The sequence below is a fragment of the Salvelinus alpinus genome, chromosome 3 (assembly GCF_045679555.1).
Source record: "Salvelinus alpinus chromosome 3, SLU_Salpinus.1, whole genome shotgun sequence".
NCBI lineage: Eukaryota > Metazoa > Chordata > Actinopteri > Salmoniformes > Salmonidae > Salvelinus > Salvelinus alpinus.
The window spans coordinates 57,256,841-57,280,397 of NC_092088.1; the positions used below are offsets into that span (position 1 = coordinate 57,256,841).

At 44.3% G+C, this 23,557-nt stretch overlaps 1 protein-coding gene across 7 annotated transcripts in view; it reads left to right on the forward strand.

Annotated features, from left to right (window-relative positions):
- LOC139570992 (girdin-like) overlaps window positions 1–23,557 on the forward strand; it is an 87,024-nt gene that overhangs the window by 32,395 nt on the left and 31,072 nt on the right. For all 7 annotated transcript variants that reach the window (XR_011674216.1, XM_071393414.1, XM_071393413.1 and 4 more), the window contains 5 exons: window positions 1,275–1,344; window positions 5,814–5,872; window positions 7,164–7,247; window positions 7,535–7,675; window positions 9,355–9,524. Coding sequence is in view for 6 of the 7 variants with exons in the window: in XM_071393414.1 (XP_071249515.1) it covers window positions 1,275–1,344; window positions 5,814–5,872; window positions 7,164–7,247; window positions 7,535–7,675; window positions 9,355–9,524 (524 nt within the window). In the remaining variant the exon portion in view is untranslated. The remainder of the gene's footprint in view (window positions 1–1,274; window positions 1,345–5,813; window positions 5,873–7,163; window positions 7,248–7,534; window positions 7,676–9,354; window positions 9,525–23,557) is intronic.

A 23,557-nucleotide genomic window follows, 5' to 3' on the forward strand; every position in this document is an offset into this window, starting at 1 on the left:
GTCTGGCAGTCTGTTAGAGATTACACAGGCCCTAGAACAGCACTGCCCACTCGTCTCATTCCAGTCCCACCAGTTCAACCGACTTCTTCACTACTGAATCTATAGTTAAAGCTGTTTAATTGAAGGTCTCCCTCATTTAGTGAGTACTTGGCTTTTTACATAATAGATGAAGACGTGTGTATGTGTGTGTGGACAGAGGTGTTATGCCCATAGGGGGCACAGGGGCACGTGCCCCCTCGGATAAAAAAAAAAGAAGGTTTGTTTCTCTGTAATACTACTAGCCACCTAGTTGCAGGCGGGAGCGAGATGAATAAATCAGTGTAAACCCGCACAGACCTCTAATATAGAAAGCTGAAGAGGTATGCTTAGATATGCAGAACATTTGACATCGAATTTAAGCATAATGATTATGGCTCTCGATTGCAGGAACAGGGTTTCGGGTGTTTGAAAAATGCTAAATTCTCCAACTTCGGGAATGGCAGTCTAGTTCTCCAAGACCCTCCCCCCCAGCCATCCTCACGTACTTTGTGCCCCCTCAGATTGTTGGGGTTCATGTCACCCCTATGGGTGGAGAATCGACCAGTCGGCATGACTGGCTACCTGTCAGAGTACCAGCAGCAGCATGGTGGTGTAGTACTGAACTAGGAGGAGCAGGAGATGAGCAGCTTTAGTTGTCTAGTCAGCTGACGACAGCTTTTGCGCTGATAGTGTGGCGCTGTGTGTGTGTGTTTGCACTCCCATGTGCTCATTTTCACATATGTATCTGATATTTGTATGTGAGCTTTAAGTGTGGGCATCCTGTTTTCATGATGGACATATGAACACCTGTGTAGTGAAAGGGGGATTTGAGATTTACAACCTACAGAAAGACCAAGGTCACCGTTGTCACATGACCGCCAAGAGCACAGTCGGCACATAGACACAGGACGGGTGACATCATCAAACAATGCTATATGAAACTTCTGCTTTGTCCGTTGTTGGACAAATTGATACTCTTTTATATAACATCTCCATTGGGCTTCCCTCTGCCTGTACGGTCTCTGTACACGGCCTGCCTGAAACTCTCTAGCCTATAGCTATCACGTTTTGGGGGGGAGGGGGGATTCATACATGATTCTGCAGTGATCCTTTAAAGATTCCTTCTCCATGCAGTCACTAATCATTCTGATGTTCAGTGAAAACAATATGTACACTTGTCAGGATGTATAAAATCCTGTGAACATCTGTAATAACTAATACTGTAATGATAAGTATTTTATGTTTTGTTCTTCCAGGAGACCCTCCAGCAGCTGGTGGCGATGCCTCTCCCCAACGTGCTGGTGCTGGGCAGGAACCCGCTCAGTGGTATGTCCTTCATCTGACTGACCTGCCAACAATGCACACTGTTACACACTGTTACATTTCATGGCTGATCAGTGTATAATACACACTCTGTTACACTGGGATATAATGTGCTTTTTGAACCTTTTATAACTTCATTATTGTGCAACGTACATGTAGGTTGTTTGCATTTCACGTTCCCCTTTTATCTTGAAATCAGTTTTCCTTGTGTCAAACCCTTGTGTGTAGATTTGATTTCCCCCAGCTAGAATTAGTCTTGGTTATCTTCATAGTACAATATTGGCTGGTGAAATAAAATGAAGATCAAACCAGCCATTGGTTGTATTGTCAAAATACTGTGATTTGGGAAACGCTATGCTGGTTTATTGAATCTTGAATCATTCTGCTACTGTGAAACTTAGCTAGTATCTATCTGGGTCTAGAGTCAAGACCTAGACAACGCAGCCATGAAATTCGATACTCCTATGTGCAAAGTATTATCAGACCAACTCAAAGTCCTGAACCAAAACATGTGGCATTCCAGTCTCTTTCCTATGACCTTTGACCCTGGTGGTGTGCAGCGGTGCTGGTATCTGGAGCAATCTGAAAGTGATTGAACATGTGGCTTTTATTATGCAGTCATTAAGGCTCAGTGGGGTATGGGCCTATTATCAGCACTATGGGAATCCACCCCAGGCTCTGATTATTAACCCACTCTGTGCTCAACACTGCAAAACCCCACTCCTCTGAGCCAACTAACTCATCTGATTACCTCTCCCCTCCTGCCCCCCTACCCCAGACTGTCTGTTGAACTCAGACGTGACTTCCACACTGAATATCACTTCGATTCAGTCTGATCCAGCTTCAAAATGGAAAGCACTTTGGCCAGCTACAACACAATGTGCTCCTAAAGGCTCATCTCCTGTTCAATGTGGACAGTCATGCCCTGTCTGTGTCTTTCTAGTGAAACTTCTCCTTGGGTGCAACGATCAAGCCTTAATTTCAGAGACTGGACACGGGTGTCAGTTTCCTGCCACGTGGAGAGCAGTTTGTACCTACTTTGTATTGCTGACATTGAGATTCTAGTGTGGTCGTTTAGATGCCAGAGTAGTGTCTCTTTTCAGGAACAATGGCAACTGCATGGAGATATGTGCTCTCCAATGACAGGTGGAGGCAGGCCAGAGTGGCAGTCATCAGCAACGCTGTGTGGGGTTGTGGGAAAGTCAGGAAACCTGAAGTCACATTTAGAAACCTGAAGATGGTTTGAGCACCTGGGGCCTCATTTTATAACCGTTACATAAATTGAACACTAAATATCTGTGTGCGCCATTTCTGAAAAGACTGCACACGTGCAAAAATATTGAGATTGATAAACTTGGCGCACACCATACATGCGTTTTATAAACTTCAATGCAAAATATTAACATGTTCACCTGTTAATCTTATGAACTGTGCTCCCTGTCGGATGCATAGAGCAAAATACTTCTGTAATTTCAAGTTATCTAATAGGCCCAATTTAAATGAGATGCGTGCATGGTAATTTGTTGTGTAGCCACTTCGGGAATATGAGCGCCACTGTCTCAGCACAAGGTTACTACTTTTGCCTGCAATGCAATACTTCAACCAATAGAAACTGCGTGCACGTGGTCTAAAGTTTGCGCAAGGATAAGCACATTCTCACTTCAAGCTCAGTTTTTATAAATGGCAAGTTTTGCGTGATCTGGGCACACGCATAATTTGTGCGTATACAATATTTATAAATGAGGCCCTTGGAGTAGTGGAAATAAGTGATTTATAACATCAGTTTCAGTTAAGTGAAATTAGCAAAAGTATGGTATTTTCTTATCAGGGGAACCATGAGTAGTCCCTGACTCACGTTATAGACCGATATAATGAATAACAATTCTTGGGCCAATTGACAAAATACACTGACTGTACAAAACATTAGGAACACCTGCTCTTTCCATGACACAGCTTTCACATAGTCATTCTATGATCCCTTATTGAAGTCACTTGTTAAATCCACTTCAATCAGTGTAGATGAAGGGGAGGAGACCGGTTAAAGAAGTGTTTTTAAGCCTTGAGTCAATTGAGACATGGTTTGTGTATGTGTGCCTTTCAGAGGGTGAACGGGCAAGACAAAAGATTCAAGTGCCTTTGAATGGGGTATGGTGGTAGGTGCTGGGCGCACCGGTTTGAGTGTGTCAAGAACTGTGACGCTGCTGGGTTTTTCACCTGTATGCCCCAGCGTCACTGAGGCCTTGTGCCCCTGCCCCCTGGTAGGACCCCCCCCACCAGGTTCCTGTGAACAATGGCTTGGCAGGAACGGTTGCAGCAATGAGGGGTTAGTCACTGTCTGTGTCTGCCCCTGTGAGTTTCCTGTCAGGAAGAGCGGAGTGTAGCGACCAAGGGAAGGAGCCACACTAGGCGCATACAGCACTATCATAACAAAGCCTGCGGAGTCAAACCTCAGCAGAGCCAGGGCTTCTGAAGGGAAATTCCATCTATTTTAAACCACCCCCTATCTCCTCTTGCTCTCTCTCTCATTTTCTCACCACATCTTGCTCTCTCCCCCATCTCTCTCATGCTCGCTCGCCATGCTTGGTTCAGTCAGCTTCTTAAATTATTCATCCAGCGCCTGCCTGCTCCTTTATCTTCAGCGCTCAAGAAGATTTGCCTTTCTAAATCACTGTACAGGCTTCTGTGTGTAGGCTCTACTGTGTGTGTATGAATCCTTAAGGCTTTCAGCTGGAAGAAAAAGCATTTAGAAGGCATTCGTAACAGCTGGCCTTCTGTACTCAGAATAGAATCCAGAACGGACTACTCTCGTATTCCCTAAAGGACCACACAGATTGTCGATCTGCCGCTTGTTCGGTGTGGTGTGTTTTAGAGACCACCCGCTGATGGACTTCCCGACTGCCAACATTTTTGCACAATTCTACATGAAGAATGGTTGGCAAATTATGGCCTGCACTCGGTTCAGAGGTGCTAAGTACTCTTGGCCGGCAAACGCTATTGTATGTCCTAGCCTTTATAGATGTTGTTTAGCTTTGATGACGTCTTGTGAGGATGGGCCTCAACTTTCTCATTGTCGTCCGTTCCGTCCATATCCTATCTATCAGAATATTATCTTGCGTTATTCATTGCGACCTTAACACTAAGTGACCAATACCCTTCTCCCCTGATTGCTCAGTTTGGCCCCTGGCCAGCTCTAGGAAGAGTCTTGGTGGTTCCAAACTTGTTCCATATAAGATTGATGGACACCACTGTGTTCTTGGGGACCTTCAACTTTGCAGACATTTTTTGTTACCCTTTCCCAGATCTGTGCCTCGACACAACCCTGTCTCGGAGCTCTACGGACAATTCCTTCAACCTCATGGCTTGGTTTTTGCTCTGACATGCACTTTCAGCTATGGGACATTGTATAGACAGGTGTGTGCCATTCCAAATCATGTTCAATCAATTGAATGTACCACAGGTGGACTCCAATCAAGTTGTAGAAACGTCTCAAGGATGATCACTGGAAACAGGATGCACCTGAGCTCAATTTCGAGTCTAATAGTAAAGGGTCTGAATACTTATGTAAATAAGGTATATCGGTTTATTTATTTAAAGCATTTGCAAAAGAAATACTGTTTTTGCTTTGTCATTGTGTGTGGATTTGAGAGGGGGAAACAATTTTAATCAATTTTAGAATGTGGCTGTAACATAACAAAATGTGGAAAACATCAAGTGTTCTGAATACTTTCCAAATGCTCTGTAGGCTACATCCAATAGTTCAACCTTCCAAACCCACTACCTCTGTCACTACACACCCACATGGAGGGATGCACCATAACATACACGAAGAACAAAATGTTGCCATTGATGTTATGGCTGTCCATGAAGATGTACCTACTGGTGGGGATTTACAGTAGTTGTTATTGCTGTGTGGCCCTTTTTTTTTCTGAATAGACATGCCTGGTTGTCAAAGCCTGTTAGTAATCTGTGTTTATGGCCTTGGGGCTGATGAGCTGGCTTACACACACACACGCAGACAGGCAGACCCACCCACCAACCGGCTCATTATTTTACAGTGCAATTCTACAGATTACCTCAACCTTGTTGAGCTTCCTAGCAGCTGTGTAATCATTTCCTCTACATGTGGCTTGGCATCATACCGTACCTAGCTGATTGGATGCTGCAAAATACAGTACAATCTTTTTGGTTCAGGACCTCGCATTATAAGCAAGCAATAGTAGGTTTGCATGTATGTAATAGGGTTACTTGAATGGCTCATCTCAGGGCTGTAGTAAGTATCCTATCTGTGTGACCGGGCCGGGGGGCAGACATCTTTTTAGATTTTTGCAATATGATACAGAAAAAGCTTATGGAATTTGGTTGTGATTTATGAAATGAATTTGAAACGAGGCAAAATGACAAGTACAATAAAAACTACAGTCAATGAAAATATGTATGGTAGTAAAACACTAATTGGCAATCTCTGTCTGCAGAGCAAGGTCTGGAGGAGATGAGGAAGCTGTTGTTGCTGTTGCTTGGCTGTGCTGTCCAGGTAAGTCCTACTGTACACTCATCATCCCCTTAGTCATCTACTGTCAATAGTCTACCATATACCATTTCCTGTAGGATTAACATTCTTCTACTGATTTGAGTAGCTCTTACTCACTAGTTCCTGACCATCAACAACCTTCGGCTCTATTGTTCAGACGAGTGTTAACACAGCTACAGTTGTATGAGTAAAATTAGTCATTCTCACTCAGACTAGCATTCGTTTCCTCTTCCTCAGCAGAGTTGGCACTATGACAGGTGGTCTGTCCTCTGTCCTGGCAGCAGGCCAGAGAAGGGTCAGAGGGGCTGTCAGAGGGTGTGTCTGCTCAATGGGATGCTCTGTATGCCCTGACCCGACCCTTGTCTCTGTCTTTGCCCTGGGCCTGGCTAGAGTAGCACTGATGATGCATCATACTTAACCCCTGGCCAGAGAGACGCTAACCTCACACAGTCATTCTCGTTCACACTTAGCTCACTGTTTTAGGGAGTTCTGACCTAGGATACTTCTTCAAGGACTCCTGATAGGGAAATATGCGTGATGTGTGAAGTCAGTGTTGATTAAATGTTGTTTTCTAGATCATAATTGTTAGGTGACACTGTTCTTTTACAGGGTAACTTGATTTTTAGCTGAATTCCTGGTGGTTTTAGTCGTGTTTGACCAAAAAATGAAAATCACCGTTTTTTTTTCTTTGCAAAATAACTTTGGGGGGGAAATCAGTTGCGGGCCGGTTATGGCCTGCGGGCCGCCTGTTGCTGACCCCTGACCTACATATTCCTTCACAGGCATTTTTCCTCAAAGCCAACCAATCAGAACCCAGGCCATTCTCCTGTTAAGACCATGTAATAATTCAATGCTGAAGCATTAAAAAATAAACTAATGGGACCGGCGCCATTGACAACTACTAGTGCCGTTGCTAACTAGTAAAGCTAGGTCCATGAATTGTAAAGAGTTATGGGATATTAGAACCCTGTTGTCTTAACCTTGTAATCTTCAACCTCGACGTTAGCTAGCTGGCTCGATGTCTTTTTTTCTGGCTTTCGCTTAAAATGCATTTTTCACCAACCTGATATCTGTTTCAGAACGCTTGCCTTCTGCCTAGGCAGCATAGCTACAATATTTTAGCTGCTCCCATGGTTGATTCAGAGTGGTAGAACCTGCTGTATTGTGACGCTGGTGTCTTAATCTTCCCATCTTCAACCTAGCCTGTGTTCAGGAAGCTGACCTCGCAAAGACCTCTCTAATTCCACTCTCCAGACTGTCATCCAAACCCCAAACTTCCTCCTTTTGTTTGCAGTGTGAGAAGAAAGAAGAGTACATCGAGAGGATCCAGACCCTAGACTTTGACACAAAAGCTGCCATAGCATCTCACATCCAAGAGGTATGAGAGACGGATATATAGATATATCTATATATCTCATTTTGTGAAGGCATCCAGTTCAAACATAAACCCTGGCGTCTCGTGTGTCTGTTTTGGGCCATCTTTTTGTAAAAGGAAACTTTAGTTCCTGTAGGACAGATCTGTGAGCTTTTCAGCCAAATTTGTCACTGCCCTCCACAGCAGTTTGAGTTCAAGTAAATTAGTTTGCTTCCCATTGCTTTCAACACATTTGTTCTGTGTATTGGCTGGCAGAGTGTGATGACTCTGCTAATGCTGTTGTTTTGAAGGTGACCCACAACCAGGAGAATGTTGTGGACCTACAGTGGCTGGAGGGGGGTGACCTGCCCCCAGAGGACCTGGACTCCTTCTCCAGGAACATGGCCTTCCATCTCAAACGCCTGGTGGACGAGAGAGACGACCAGCTATGGGTACATGTCTGAAACCGGGCACATTGGTGCCTTTTTAACTCCACTCAAGTGGTTAGAGCGTTGGGCCAGTAACCGAAAGGTTGTTAGATTGAATCCCCGAGCTGACAAGGTAAAAATCTGTTCTGCTCCTGAACAAGGCAGTTACCCCACTGTTCCTAGACTGTCATTGTAAATTAGAATTTGTTCTTAACTGACTTGCCTAGTTAAAATAAGGCACTAAAGTAAAATTGCCCAAAAATTTGGCTAAGAAATATCCTGAATACAAAGTGTTATGCATGCATTCTGTGCTCAGTCAATAATTTAGATATGAGAAACATACACCATTATTTAGTGATCACACGGGGAGAAGCTCTTTTCGCACCCCTCTTTTATAGCTCAATCTCAATATTTTAAGATCAAAATGGCAAATATTGCCAAAAAGGAACAAGCTTGCATCCCTGTAGACAACTCACAGACGAGGACCCGGATCATGTATCCTACACACAACTTCTATACTTGACACATGTATCCCTCCCTCCTTACTTGAAGTGACCAGCCCAAGTAATCTAACAGATTTGGATGGGTGAAAACATAGCTCTCACCAAATTGCTTTCAACAGTGTTAGATCATTGATCGCAGTTGTCAGACAGAGTATTGAAGATTGAGGATACTGACAGTGTGGATTGCAGTCTATATATATAGTCTACCGTGACACCTTGTTATTGAACAGTAGAACCTATGTTGCGTCAGGTTCCCCTGCTGTTCTGTCTGCTCAGTCTGGGAGGTGTGAGTTTAGGGAGATGACTCTGATTAGGACGGACCTCGGAGGAGGAGGAGCAGCAGCACCTAGCCACCAGGATCAGTCACTTAAATGGAAACCCCAAACATAATGAAAAGCCCAGTGCTAATGCAGTTAAGGCTCAAGTATCGGCACACAACAAGGGTATATTAGGCTGGGTTCAGAGATAAGAGTCGCAAAAGGCATTGGTTTAAAATTGTCTGTGACAACATATCGTCATTGTAGTTCACCACGCAGCCCTCCTCTCTCATCGTCCGTTCATAACCCAGTGGCTACGTAATGAAATGGGCTTTTAATGAAGAGCGTCTTAGCCTCCAGTGGAGATCCTTATAATCCCACCTCCTTCTCCCTGCCCCCCTAGCCCATAGGATGCTGGGACTGCTGCTCTACCAGGCTTTGGCAACTGTACAGGTGGGCTGTCCTTAATCAGACTGCTCTGGGTTCAATTCACACACACACACCCCAACCATACACACAAACTGATGCACATGCCATAAAAATGCACAGACAACATCGCACCATACTGACTCTATACAGGCCGTTAACTCATTGAGACAACATTTTATGTATTTTATTTTACCTTTATTTAAACAGGATGCATATTTTGGAGTATTTGTATTCTGTACAGGCGTCCTTCTTTTCACTCTCTCAATTAGGTTAGTATTGTGGAGTAACTACAATGTTGTTGATCCGTCCTCAGTTTGCTCCTATCACAAACCCTGTGTGGTATCACGATACCACTCTGTATCGTGATACTTGGCCATCGTTAGTAACGTTTTGGTGTAGTGACAACCCCACTCTGAAAATAGGCAGTTTACACAGAAAATGTTTTGTCACCTTCTTGGGCCTTCACCAGTTTGCATCCCTGGTCTAACTGTTATGGTGTTGTGTGTCCTTCCAGACCATTGTGGAGCTGACCCAGGAGAGGGACTGTGGACAGTACTCTCCCCCGCCCCTCTTTGCCCAGTCGCCCAACGACTCGCCTAGCATGCGCCGCACAGAGAGCCGCCAGCACCTGTCTGTGGAGCTGGCCGACGCCAAGGCAAAGATCAGACGCCTGCGCCAGGAGCTGTAAGTACCCTCATTTGGCCTTTCTCCAGCTCCATTGGCCCTTTTTAGTAAGTCTGTGGTAGACTCCAAACACTGTTGGACCTCCCAGGATCTCTTAACACATCATTGGTTCTTACAAGTTCTATAAGCTTCGTACAAGTATCCTAAGAGTACTGTAGGTGCCTCGTGTTGTCTAGCAGAGTGTCTCTAAATGTGAAACTCTGCATTCATCTACTGCTGTCTCGTGACTGCTTAGTAATGGAAAACAACCCAGTACGGTGTGTCATTGGAGCTAGGAACCGTGACTCAGCTCTCTGTCTGAGTATCCCATTCTCTGTTCGCCAGTTCATGAAGCACTCTAATGCTGACCGGAGAGAACCGCAAAAGCAGGACGCTAATTACGGAACTTAAAGTTTTATGGCAGCGATATTGTTAAAGAAGAATACATTTCCTCTTGCCTCTCAGTAGGAAACAAATGGTTCTACACTACTGTTCTGATGCCGTAGTGCTAGACCTTCATTGTTGTCATAAATAATTGAACTTCCTCTTCAGAGTTCATTAACCCTGGGTAGAGACAAAGGCCAGTGGTCAGTTTATCAAAGGGAGGGGTTTTTACGAGAAGCATTCTCTGTTTCAGACGGAAGTGTTTTCTAGGATGCAAAAAACTGAGGCGCTGACTCTGGAATCTCTTAATCAAGTCCATCATAACATTGATACGGTTGGGGTTCTGTAATGCAGGCTTCTTAGTGCTGGGTCGAACCGGTTCTGAGGAGGTACTTTTGGTAATGTAGTGTATGTGGACACCTGCTCGTCGACTATTTCATTACAAAATCATGGGCATTAATATGGAGTTGGTCCCCCCTTTGCTACTATAACAGCCTCCACTCCTCTGGGAAGGCTTTCTACTAGATGTTGAAACATTGCTGCGGGGACTTGCTTCCATTCAGCCATGAGCATTAGTGAGGTTGGTCACTGATGTTTGGCGATTTAGACCTAGCTCCTCGCAGTTCCAATTCATCCCAAAGGTGTTCGATGTGGTTGAGGTCAGGGCTCTGTGCAGGCAAGTCAAGTTCTTCAACACTGATATCGACAAAACATTTCTGTATGGACCTCACTTTGTGCGTGACGGCATTGTCATACCTTCCCCAAACTGTTGCACAGATTTGTCTAGAATGTCTTTGTATGCTGTAGCGTTAAGACTGCCCTTCACTAGAACTAAGGGGCCACCAAACTTTACAGTTGCCACTATGAATTGGGGCAGGTAGCGTTCTTCTGGAATCCACCAAACCCAGATTTGTCCGTTGGACTGCCAGATGGTGAAGTATGATTCATCACTCCAGAGAACGTGTTTCCGCTGTTCTAGAGTCCAATTGGTGGCGTGCTTTACACCACTCCAGCCAACACTTGGCATTGTGCATGGTGCTCTTAGGCCTGTGTGTGGCTGCTTGACCATGGAAACCCATTTCATGATGCTCCCGACAAACAGTTATTGTGCTGACGTTGCTTCCAGAGGCAGTTTGGAACTCGGTAGTGAGAGTTGCAACAGAGGACAGACAATGTTTACGCGCTTCAGCACTCAGCGGTCCCGTTCTGTGAGCTTGTGTGGCCTACCACTTTGCGGCTGAGCTGTTGTTGCTCCTAGATGTTTCTACTTCACAATAACAGCACTTATAGTTGACTGGGCAGCTCTAGCATGGCAGAGATCTGATGAACTGACTTGTTGGATGGGGGGCATCCTATGACTGTGCCATGTTGAAAGTCACGGAGCTCTTCAGTAATGCCATTCTACTGCCAATGTTTGTCTATGGCGACTGCATGGCTGTGTGCTCGATTTTATACACCTGTCAGCAACGGTCACTTAGGAATGTCCTTGTTTTTGAAAGAAAAACATTTTTAGTTTTTTTTCCATTTTAAAACTAGACACTAATATACTTGTTCTCTTGCTCAGTTGTGCACAGGGGCCTCGCACTCCTCTTTCTATTCTGGTTTGAGTAGTACACAGCGTTAAAACTAGACACTAATATACTTGTTCTCTTGCTCAGTTGTGCACAGGGGCCTCACACTCCTCTTTCTATTCTGGTTTGAGTAGTACACAGCGTTGTACGAGATCTTCAATCTCTTGGCAATTTCTCACATGGAATAGCCTTCATTTCTCAGAACAAGAATAGACTGACGAGTTTCAGAAGAAAGTGCTTTGTTTCTGGCCATTTTGAGCCTGTGATCGAACCCACAAATGCTGATGCTCCAGATAATCAACTAGATACTCACTCCATCACTCTCCTACTTGGTCAAATAGCCCTTACACAGCCTGGAGGAGTGTTAGGTCATTGTCCTGTTGAAAAACAAATGATAGTCCCACTAAGCGCCCACCACATGGGATGGTGTATCGCTGCAGAATGCTGTGGAAACCATGCTGGTTAAGTGTGCCTTGAATTCTAAATAAAACACTGACATTGTCACCAGCAAAGAACCATCAACTCCTTATCCGTTCTTCACACTTGCGGAGATCATTCATTCACCTACTCTGCGTCTCACAAAGACATGGCAGTTGGAACCGAAATCAAAAATTTGGACTCATCAGACCAAAGGACAGATTTCCACTGGTGTAATGTCCATTGCTCGTGTTTCTTGGCCCAAGCAAGTTTCTTCTTATTATTGTTGTCCTTTAGTAGTGGTTTCTGTGCAGCAATTCGACCATGAATGCCTGATTTCAGTCTCCTCTGAACAGTTGATATTGATGTGTCTGTTACTTGAACTCTGTTACTTTATTTGGGCTGCAATTTCTGAGGTGCAGTAAATTCTAATGAACCTGTCCTCTGCAGCAGATGTAACTCTGGGTCTTCCTTTCCTGTGGCGGTCCTCATGAGAGCCAGTTTCATCATAGCGCTTGATGGTTTTTGCAACTGCACTTAAAGAAACTTTCAAAGTTCTTGAAATGTTCTGTATTTACTGACCATGTCTTAAAGTAATGATGGACTGTCGTTTCTCTTTGCTTATTTGAGCTGTTCTTGCCATAATATGGACTTGGTCTTTTACCAAATAGGGCTATCTTCTGTATACCACCCCTACCTTGTCACGACACAACTGATTGGCTCAAACGCATTAAGAAGGAAAGGAGTTTTAACAAGGCCCACCGATTACTTGAAATGCATTCCAGGTGACTACCTCATGAAGCTGGTTGAGAGAATGCCAAGAGTGCAAAGCTGTCATCAAGGCAAAGGGTGGCTACTTTGAAGAATCTCATTGTCACGCCCTGGCCTTAGTATTCTTTGTTTTCTTAATTATTTTGGTTAGGTCAGGGTGTGACATGGGGAATGTATGTGGTTTTTGTAGTGTCTAGGGTGGTTGTAAGGTTTAGGGGGTTTATTAGAGTAGTTGGGTTTATGTTTAGTATAGTAGTCTAGCTGTGTCTATGGTTGAGTGTAGGTATCTAGGAAAGTCTATGGTTGCCTGAATTGGGTCTCAATTAGAGACAGCTGGTTATTGTTGTCTCTGATTGGGAGCCATATTTAAGGCAACCATAGGCTTTAGCTGTTTGTGGGGAATTGTCTATGTGCCGTCCCTCAGTCCGGAGCTGCCCCTTATCCTGGTGCTGCCCCTTATCCTGGTGCTGCCCCTTATCCTGGTGCTGCCCCTTATCCTGGTGCTGCCCCTTAGTCCGGTGCTGCCCCTTATCCCGGTGCTGCCCCTTAGTCCGGTGATGCCCCTTAGTCCGGTGCTGCCCCTTAGTCCGGTGCTGCCCCTTAGTCCGGTGCTGCCCCTTAGTCCGGTGCTGCCCCTTAGTCCGGTGCTGCCCCTTAGTCCGGTGCTGCCCCTTAATCCAGTGGGGTTAATGTGGAGGGTGGCCATTTGGAGGAGGCTACGAAAGCGGGTAGTGACTATGGTGGGGTGGGGACCACGACCAGTGCCGGAGCCGCCGCCGTGGACGGGCGCCCACCCAGACCCTCCCCTAGACTTTGTGCTGGTGCGCCCGGAGTTCGCACCTTAAGGGGGGGGTTATGTCACGCCCTGGCCTTAGTATTCTTTGTTTTCTTAATTATTTTGGTTAGGTCAGGGTGTGACATGGGGAATGTATGTGGTTTTTGTAGTGTCTAGGGTGGTTGTAAGGTTTAGGGGGTTTATTAGAGTAGTTGGGTTTATGTTTAGTATAGTAGTCTAGCTGTGTCTATGGTTGAGTGTAGGTATCTAGGAAAGTCTATGGTTGCCTGAATTGGGTCTCAATTAGAGACAGCTGGTTATTGTTGTCTCTGATTGGGAGCCATATTTAAGGCAACCATAGGCTTTAGCTGTTTGTGGGGAATTGTCTATGTTGAACGTAAGTAGTTTGTGTGTGCACTTGCGTTTGTAGCTTCACGGTCGTTTGTTGTTTTTGTATAGTTTGTATAAGTGTTTCGTTTCATGTTCATCTTCGTCGTTATAATAAAAGAAGATGGCTTATTTTCCACATGCTGCGTTTTGGTCCGTCTCTCCTCCACACGATCGTGACACTCATAAATATATTTGGATTTGTTTAACACTTTCTTGGTTACTACATGATTCCATATGTGTTATATCATAGTTTTGATGTCTTCACTATTATTCTACAATGTAGAAAATAGTACAAATAAAGAAACCCTTCGACTAGTACTGTATTTATGTACTGTATCTTTTTTTTTATTCCATAAGATATCCAGAATATCAGAGTGGGCAGACTATTTCTCTGCAGGAGTGCGAGTGCATATATTGTAGTCTCGTATGTGTGTGGAGATGTTATTGCCGTAGATGGCCACAGACCCCTCCAGTCACCCAGGCCTGATGCTGGGTCAGATGTCTGAGGATTTGGCCCAGATCCGATGATGCCGTGCAGAGGCATGTTATTTTTTTATGCGTTTTTGACCTACTTACGCAGTTCCTATTGAATTCCACTTGCTTTCATCCGATTTCTGGCCATTGTTGACTCTGGCGCACCAACACTAGAGGGAAGGGGAACTGGCCATTCTCTGCCAAAGGCATGCTTTAAAACACAATAAATACAGATTCAGTTCTACTGAAGGTCCTTTTGAGGGCACAGTAAAGTGACCATACATTTATTTTTTTGCCTAAATATGAAACCTGTTAAGAGGAATGCAGGAATAGATTGTGTAGAAATAGATTATGATATAGCCCCTAAAGACTCAATCTCAATCCTGTCAGGTCCTGTGGAACTACAGTAGGGTGCATTTTCTATTGTGAATGTTAGACTGTAAAATGCAGGTAGACCATGGTACCATGGTTGTTAGTGTGACTCAGAGCTGCTGCAGGCTCAGTGCTGTCACCCACAGTGGATGAGCCGCTTTCTGTTAGGCCTAGGCTGTCAACTACTCTCTTTGTTAGGGCCTTAATGAAACATGGAATACAGTGAAAGGTGTTTTGCTGCTTAGGCTGAATGTCTGATGACAGGATCTATGGTGGGATGGGATTAGATGAAAGGACTCTAAACACAAGGGGTACACACTTGGAGTGTGTGTGTGTGCTCACCAAAAGCAGCTGAAGAAACAGAAGCATAACGTGAGTTTTATTCCATACTCGAAGCTAGCTGCTCAAGCCTCTGATTTCAACATGCACATCACAGGAAGCATAGAACAGAACAGTGATAATAATTCCTACAAGCAGCAAAGCCAGTACAGATCGCTAATCTAGCAGGCCATAATAAATTATGTTCAGTGGACCAAGGAGTCTGGAAAGCATCTCCACTTATCTGAAGAATGTACAGGTCTCTTCAAAGCTTTGTGTGGCACATTCTTAATTCCTCACCTCATCAAGTCCCAACCTGTATTTTGGTTGCATTGCCTGTCTAATGTAGTGTTACAATCACGCAAACCCATTAACAGTCGAATATTTTGTCAGATGAGCTCTATTTGCTGCTAAATCTGGGTTGAGGGGGTTTGAAGTCCGTCTAGTCAGAGACGGAGCGAGGAAAGGAATCTGTTGGCCTGTTGCTCACTTAACATCTGGTGATCTGGATTTGCTCTGTTATAAAGAGCTGGTGGAACTAAAGCAAGGCAGCTCTACAGTTAGAGATTTGCATGTCATAGGGGAGCTTATTGTGAGGTCATTTGTAGGTTGTGTTTGTGGTCCTACTTTGTATATTTTCAGTTGAGCTATGTTTGTTGTCCTGAGGAAAGAGTTGCTCTGTCACAGTTGAAGTTGTAAAATAACACACAGGCGTTTTTGTTTTTTCCCACTCAAGTTCATTGACTTGCCTCTGAAGGAAATGTATGCTTGGTTCTTTTTTCCCAAGTACAAATCAGGTTGTTTTCATGTGATCAAAAAGACAGAAGACGTACTCACACACTCATGTCAATTGTTCATTACACATATAAATGAATTATCCTCACCTGCAGAGTCTGAATAGCTCCTAAGAATGTCAAATATAATCCACTATGCACTGTATATAATTTGGTAATTAACCACGCCCCCAACCCACACAGGCAGAAGTAAACAAGCTGACCTGACCCGGTAAGGACAGAGGTCCATGGATTCCTATCTGCTGGGTAAACACCTTGGTTTGTACTAACCAATGAGTTACATGGCCTAAGTAAAAATTCCAGTTTTTCAAGACTACTTTAGAGAAAACAGAAATAAATATAGCTGTGAGCAGCAATAAACGGGATACATAGGACAGAAAGCAAGCACTTTAGTTCCTACATGATATCTTTATGTGCAGTCAGTGAAGGCATTACCATGTTTATCTCTCAAATTGTTGAGGTTTACTTTATTGAAATCAAAAGCATATTTAGGATAGTGTTAGAGCACAATCCATTGTACAACAAACCTTTTTACACACTATAGCAATTGATTTATTCAAGACAGCAATTTAGAATAAAAATGTTGGTATTTGTTCATTTGCACACACTAGCAATAAACTAATATACAGTGCATTCAGAAAGTATTCAGACCCCTTGACTTTTTCCACATTTTGTTACATTACAGCGTCATTCTAAAATGTTTTCCTCATCAGTCTACACACAATACCCCATAATGACAGTGAAAACAGGTTTTTGGACATTTTTGCAAAAGTATTAAAAATAAAAAACATTCCTTGTTTACATAAGTATTTAGACCTTTTGCTTTGAGACTTGAAACTGAGCTTAGGTGCATCCTGTTTCCATTGATAATCCTTGATATGTTTCTACAACGTGATTGTCCACCTGTGGTAAATTCAATTGATTGGACATGATTTGGAAAGGCACACACCTGTCTATACAAGGTCCCACAGTTCACAATGCATGTCAGAGCAAAAACCAAGCTATGAGATCCAAGGAATTGTCCGTTGAGCTCCGAGACAGGATTGTGTCAAGGCACAGATCTGGGGAAGGGTACCAAAAAATGTCTGCAGCATTGAAGGTTGAAGATCCCCAAGAACACAGTTGGCTCCATTCGTAAATGGAAGAAATTTGGAACCACCAAGACTCTTCCTAGAGTTGGCCACCCGGCTGAACTGAGCAAGTGGGGGAGAAGGGCCTTGGTCAGGGAGGTGACCAAGAACCTGATGGTCACTCTGACAGAGCTCCTGAGTTCCTCTGTGGAGATGGGAGAACCTTCCAGAAGGACCACAGTCTCTGCAGCACTCAACCAATCAGGCCTTTATGGTAGAGTGGCCAGACGGAAGCCGCTCCTCAATAAAAGATGACAGCATGACAGCCCGCTTGGAGTTTGCCAAAAGGCACGTAAAGACTTAGACCATGAGAAACAAGATCCTCTGGTCTGATGAAACTAAGATTGAACTCTTTGGCCTGAATGCCAAGCATCACATCTGGAGGAAACCTGGCACCATCCCTACGGTGATGCATGGTGGCAGCATCAGGCTGTGGGGATGTTTTTCAGAGGCAAGGACTGGGAGACTAGTCAGGATCGAGGGAAAGATGATTGGAGCAAAGTACAGAGAGATCCTTGGATGAAAACCTTCTCCAGAGCGCTCAGGACCTCAGACAGGGGTGAAGGTTCATCTAACAGGACAACGACCCTAAGCACACAGCCAAGACAATGCAGGAGTGGCTTCGGGACAAGTCTCTGAATGTCCTTGAGTAGCCCAGCCAGTGTGTAGCATCATACCCAAGAAGACTCGAGGCTGTAATCACTGCCAAAGGTGCTTCAACAAAGTGCTGAGTAAAGGGTCTGAATACTTATGTTAAAGTGATTCTTTTTTTTTCTTCAGTTTAATTTTTATTTGTAATAAATTTGCAAAAAATTCTTAACCTGTTTTTGCTTTGTTATTATGGGGTATTGTGTGTAGATTGATGGGGGGGGGGGCTGACTATGTAATCCATTTTAGAATAAGACTATGTAATCCATTTTAGAATAAGGCTTTAAATTTAGATTTTGTGTCATTGGACTAGACACAATCTTTACAAATGTAAAACCTTAAGTCGCATGGACTCTGTGTATAATAGTTGTTTGACATGATTTTTGAATGACTACCTCTGTACCCCATTTGACCAATTATCTGTAAGGTCCCTCAGTCAAGAAGTGAATTCGCAAAAAAGGGAACCTGGATGGGTAAAAAAATAAAAAAGCAATACATTGAATATCCATTTGAGCATGATGAATTTATTAATTACACTTTGGATAATGTATCAATACACCCAGTCACTACAAAGATACAGGCGTCCTTCCTAACTCAGTTGCCGGAGAGCAAGGAAACCGCTGGTGACTTTAAAACAGAGTTTAATGGTTGTGATAGGAAAAACTGAGGATGGGTCAGTAACATTGTAAACTCAGCAAAAAAAAGGTCCTCTCACTGTCAACTGCGTTTTATTGTCAGCAAACTTAAGGTGTAAATATTTGTATGAACATAAGATTCAACTGAGACAAACTGAACAAGTTCCACAGAAATGTGACTAACTGGAATAATGTGTCCCTGAACAAAGGGGAGGGGGGGGGGGTAGAAATCTAAAGTAACAGTCAGTATCTGGTGTGGCCACCAGCTGCAGTAAGTACTGCAGTGCATCTCCTCCTCATGGACAGCACCAGATTTGCCAGTTCTTGCTGTGAGATGTTACCTCACTCTTCCACCAAGGCACCTGCAAGTTCCCGGACATTTCTGGGGGGGAATGGCCCTAGCCCTCACTCTCCAATCCAACAGGTCCCAGACATGCTCAATGGGATTGAGATCCAGGCTCTTCGCTGGCCATGGCAGAACACTGACATTCCTGTCTTGCAGGAAATCACGCACAGAACGAGCAGTATGGCTGGTGGCATTGTCATGCTGGAGGGTCATGTCAGGATGAGCCTACAGGAAGGGTACCACATGAGGGGGGAGGATGTCTTCCCTGCAATGACGACAAGCTCAGTCCGATGATGCTGTGACACACCGCCCCAGACCAGTCCTGTCTGGTCCAGCGACAGTGGGTTTGTGCCCGTAGGCGACGTTGTTGCCGGTGATGTCTGGTGAGAACCTGCCTTACACCAGGCCTACAAGCCCTCAGTCCAGCCTCTCTCAGCCTATTGCGGACAGTCTAAGCACTGATGGAGGGATTGTGTGTTCCTGGTGTAACTGGGGCAGTTGTAGCCATCCTGTACCTGTCCGCAGGTTTGATGTTCGGATGTACCGATCCTGTGCAGGTGTTACACGTGGTCTGCCACTGCAAGGACGATTAGCTGTCCGTCCTGTCTCCCTGTAGCGCTGTCTTAGGCGTCTCACAGTATGGACATTGCAATTTATTTCCCTGGCCACATCTGCAGTCCTCATGCCTCCTTGCAGCATGCCTAAGGCACATTCACGCAGCTGAGCAAGCACCCTGGGCATCTTTCATTTGGTGTTTTTCAGAGTCAGTACAAAGGCCTCTTTAGTGTCCTAAGTTTTCATAACTGTGACCTTAATTGCCTACCGTCTGTAAGCTGTTAGTGTCTTAACGGCCGTTCCACGGGTGCATGTTCATTAATAGTTTATGGTTCATTGAACCATGGGAAACAGTGTTTAAACACCTTTACAATGAAGACCTGTGAAGTTATTTGGATTTTTACGAATGATCTTTGAAAGACAGGGTCCTGAAAAAAGGATGTTTCTTTTTTTGCTGAGTTTAGTTACTCCACAATACTAACCTCATTGACAGAGTGTAAAGGAAGCCTGTATAGAATAAAAATATTCCAAAACATGAATCCTGTTTGCACTGAAGTAAACCTGCAAAAAATGTGGCAAAGAAATTAAATGTTTATCCTGAATACAAAACGTTATGTTTTGGGGCAAATCCAACACACATCATTGAGTACCACTCTTCATATTTTCAAGCATGGTGGTGGCTTCATCATGTTATGGGTATGCTTGTCATTGACAAGGACTAGGGAGTTTTTTGGGGGATAACAATAAATGGAATAGAGCTAAGCACAGGCAAAATCCTAGAGGAAAACCTGATTGTCTACTTTCCAACAGACACTGGGAGATGAATTCACCTTTCAGCAGGACAAACTACAACACAAGGGCAATTATACACTGGAGTTGCTTACCAAGACGACATTGAATGCTCCTGAGTGGCCTAGTTACAGTTTGACCTAAATTGGCTTGAAAATGGCTGTCTAGAAATTATCAACAATCAACTTGAAAGAGCTTGCAGAATTTTAAAAGGAATGTGCAAATATTGTACAATCCCAAGTGTGCAATGCTCTCATAGCTGTAATTGCTGCCTAAGGGGATTTTATGTAAATGAGATATTTCTGTGTTTCAGTACATGTTTTTATTCAGGCTGTAACACAACAAAATGTGGAATAAGTCAAGGGGTATGAATAATTTTCTGAAGGCACTGCAAGTAATGTAATAGAATGAACAGTACCTGTCAAATAAATGCAAATCAAACAAACCACATCCATCAATGGAAAGATCTTCAGCTCTTCTTTATTTCTGCGTGTCTCTTGAGTCACTCCCCATTCTCCACCATCCATCTCTGTTTTCCAGTCTTATAAAAGGCAGACTGTTGAATCTCCCTCCAATACCATGTACACTTGGGCTAGGCAGTAGATATTTTCCTGACACTCCAGGAAAGCCGGTATGTGTTGGAGGGCTGTTAGGGCCTTTCAGTGGCTGATGGCAGAACTTGTACAGACGGCCGGAGGTATCCACCCGCTTCTGGATCTCTTTCTCCCTGTGGTGCTTGGCCAGTAGCCCATCAACAGCCATTGGCCGTGGCCTTGGTCCAGGACGAACTCCTGTCTTGTTGCCGGTCAGGGAGAAGCTTTCAAGGGGCAGTGGTGGCGTGGCTGGCAGATGTCTGCGCTGCTGGGGCCGGATCGTTCTCAGCAGGGAGGAGAGCAGAAAGTCATGCATGTCCGTCCTCTCCTGAGATAGACAAAGAATTACCTTAAGTGATAATAATCACACAGCTAAACTACGTGAGTGGCGGAGAGGTAATTGTGTGATCATGTCGCTATGCTCTTTTTTTTCTCTTTTTTTTTGCGTTCAGTCACTAGGCACATGGAGCTTTTTTACGTTGTCTTTTTGTAAACGTTTAACTTGCTTTATCATGTGTGTTAGTAATGCGCGGTTTGACTCAAGAGAAAACAATGCATTAAAAATGAAGTATGAGGACACCGCTTCAAATCAGTGGATTTGGGTATTTCAGCCACACCTGTTGCTGACAGGTGTATAAAATTGAGCACACAGCCATGTAATCTCTCATGACAAACATTGGCAGTAGAATGGCCTGTACTGAAGAGCTCCGTGACTTCCAACGTGGCACCGTCATAGGATGCCACCTTTCCAACAAGTCAGTTTGTCACACTTCTGCATGCTAGAGCTGCCCCGGTCTACTGTGTTTGTTATTGTGAATTAGAAACGTCTAGGAGCAACAATGGCTAAGCCGCAAAGTTGTAGGCCACACAAGCTCACAGGACGGGGCTGCCGAGAGCTGAAGAACATCAAAATCTTGTCCTCGGTTGCAACACTCACTCACTACAGAGTTCCAAACTGCCTCTGGAATCAATGTCAGCACAAGAACTGTTTGTCGGGAGCTTCATGAAATGGGTTTCCATGGCCAAGCAGCCGCACACAAGCCTAAGATCACCATGTGAAATGCCAAGCATCGGCTGGAGTGGTGTAAAGCTCGCCGCCATTGGACTCTGGAGCAATGGAAAGGCGTTCTCTGGAGTGATGAATCACGCTTCACCATCTGGCAGTCCGACAGACGAATCTGGGTTTGGCGGATGCCAGGAGAACGCTACATGCTGTTTTTCATTGTTCGGGCTAGTTCCAGTGAAGAGATCTTAACGCTACAGCGTACAATAACATTCTAGACGATTCGGTGCTTTTCAACTTTGTGGCAACAGTTTGTGGAAGGGGCTTTCCTGTTTCAGCGTGACAATGCCCCTGTGTACAAAACGAGGTCCATACAAAAATGGTTAGTTTGTCGAGATCGGTGAGGAAGAACTTGATTGGCCTGCAAAGAGCTCTGACCTCAACCACATCGAACACCTTTGGGATGAATTGGAACGCCAACCTCACTAATGCTCTTGTGGCTGTGGAAGCAAGTCCCTGTAACAATGTTTCATCATCTAGTAGAAAGCCTTCCCAGAAGAGTGGAAGCTCTTCTGGAAAGGGGGGGGGGGGGCAACGCCATATTAATAGCCATGATTTTGGAATGAGATGTTCGACGAGCAGATGCTTTTGGCCATGTAGTATAGAATTTTTGTACAATTCATATGAAGCTACATGTATTTTTTTTATCTGGCGTTAGTGCGTAAGCCTAATCTTTAGGGCCTAAGTGTACGAGCACCAATACATGCCAATTACAGGACGGGGCTGCCGAGAGCTGAAGAACAAATTGTGAGGCGGCTTATTCTAATGCTTACCCAATAAAAATCATTGCGCACATGTTAGGCTACACATCATGAAATATGAGACAAATTACAGACAGTAGCCTAACTAGCCTACAAGCAGCAAAATATAACTCAATTTATTGCACATTAAATGTAAATTGATAGGATTGAAATAGGCCTATAGCCTACTGTATTTATATTTTAATGCAGTCATCTGTTTTCATTTGAAGCATGTTTTTATGTCACTTGTTTGTATCATTGGCAACTTTATAGTCAACTTTGTTCTGAACTTATCAGCTGTCACAGAGAGACTGATAAACCATGTGATTCTATGTTTAGCAGAGCTCTTCTGTGTATAAAGTGATGCGGGAGGGCAAAAAAAGCATCTAACGACACACTTATATGGTTTATGAGTGGTCTGAGGCAGGCATTAGATTATGATCACTTTCTTTTTTTTTCTTTTTCCTAAAATTTTTATCCCCTTTTCTCCCCAATTTTCGTGGTATCCAATCGCTAGTAATTACTATCTTGTCTCATCGCTACAACTCCCGTACGGGCTCGGGAGAGACGAAGGTCGAAAGCCACGCGTCCTCCGAAGCACAACCCAACCAAGCCGCACTGCTTCTTAACACAGCGCGCCTCCAACCCGGAAGCCAGCCGCACCAATGTGTCGGAGGAAACACTGTGCACCTGGCCCCCTTGGGGCTTATGATCACTTTCAAGTGCAACGTTAATAACGATGGTTTAGGGAAACAGCTCGGAGATTTACCGACGCGCCTACGAAGGATCTAACGATTAGCTTAGCCTTAAAGACATGTGCCAGTCCTTTGACGGCTAAGAAAGAATTTTATAAACCTCCTGCATTGGGCTGGATGTTTAGTTCACACATGCAGAATTACTTTCTAACTCAATTAGACACAAAATCCCTAGTTTGAAACTACTATTTTCTTGAAGCTGTGCCGCGCCATTTCCCCGCACGTGGGCCATATTCCCCGGCGAATCGAGCCCCATAGCAATTTGAGTTCTAGCCAATGAGCTTCAGGCCTAACCAGCATTTGCCAATGAGCGAGAGAGAGAGACACTTTTCGGGGACCACTTTTGGCTCATTAGTGCTACTTTCAGAACTACTGGCTAAAAAGTATACCGCCGTCCATCTGCGTGAATGTGTGGTGTGTCTCCCTAATGTTAATTTAACAATTTCAAGACCAATGAATTACAGAACAGTAGGGTGGTGACTGTCATTCAGTTATACTGTACCCCATATCAACCAACTAGCTAGTAGTGATAAG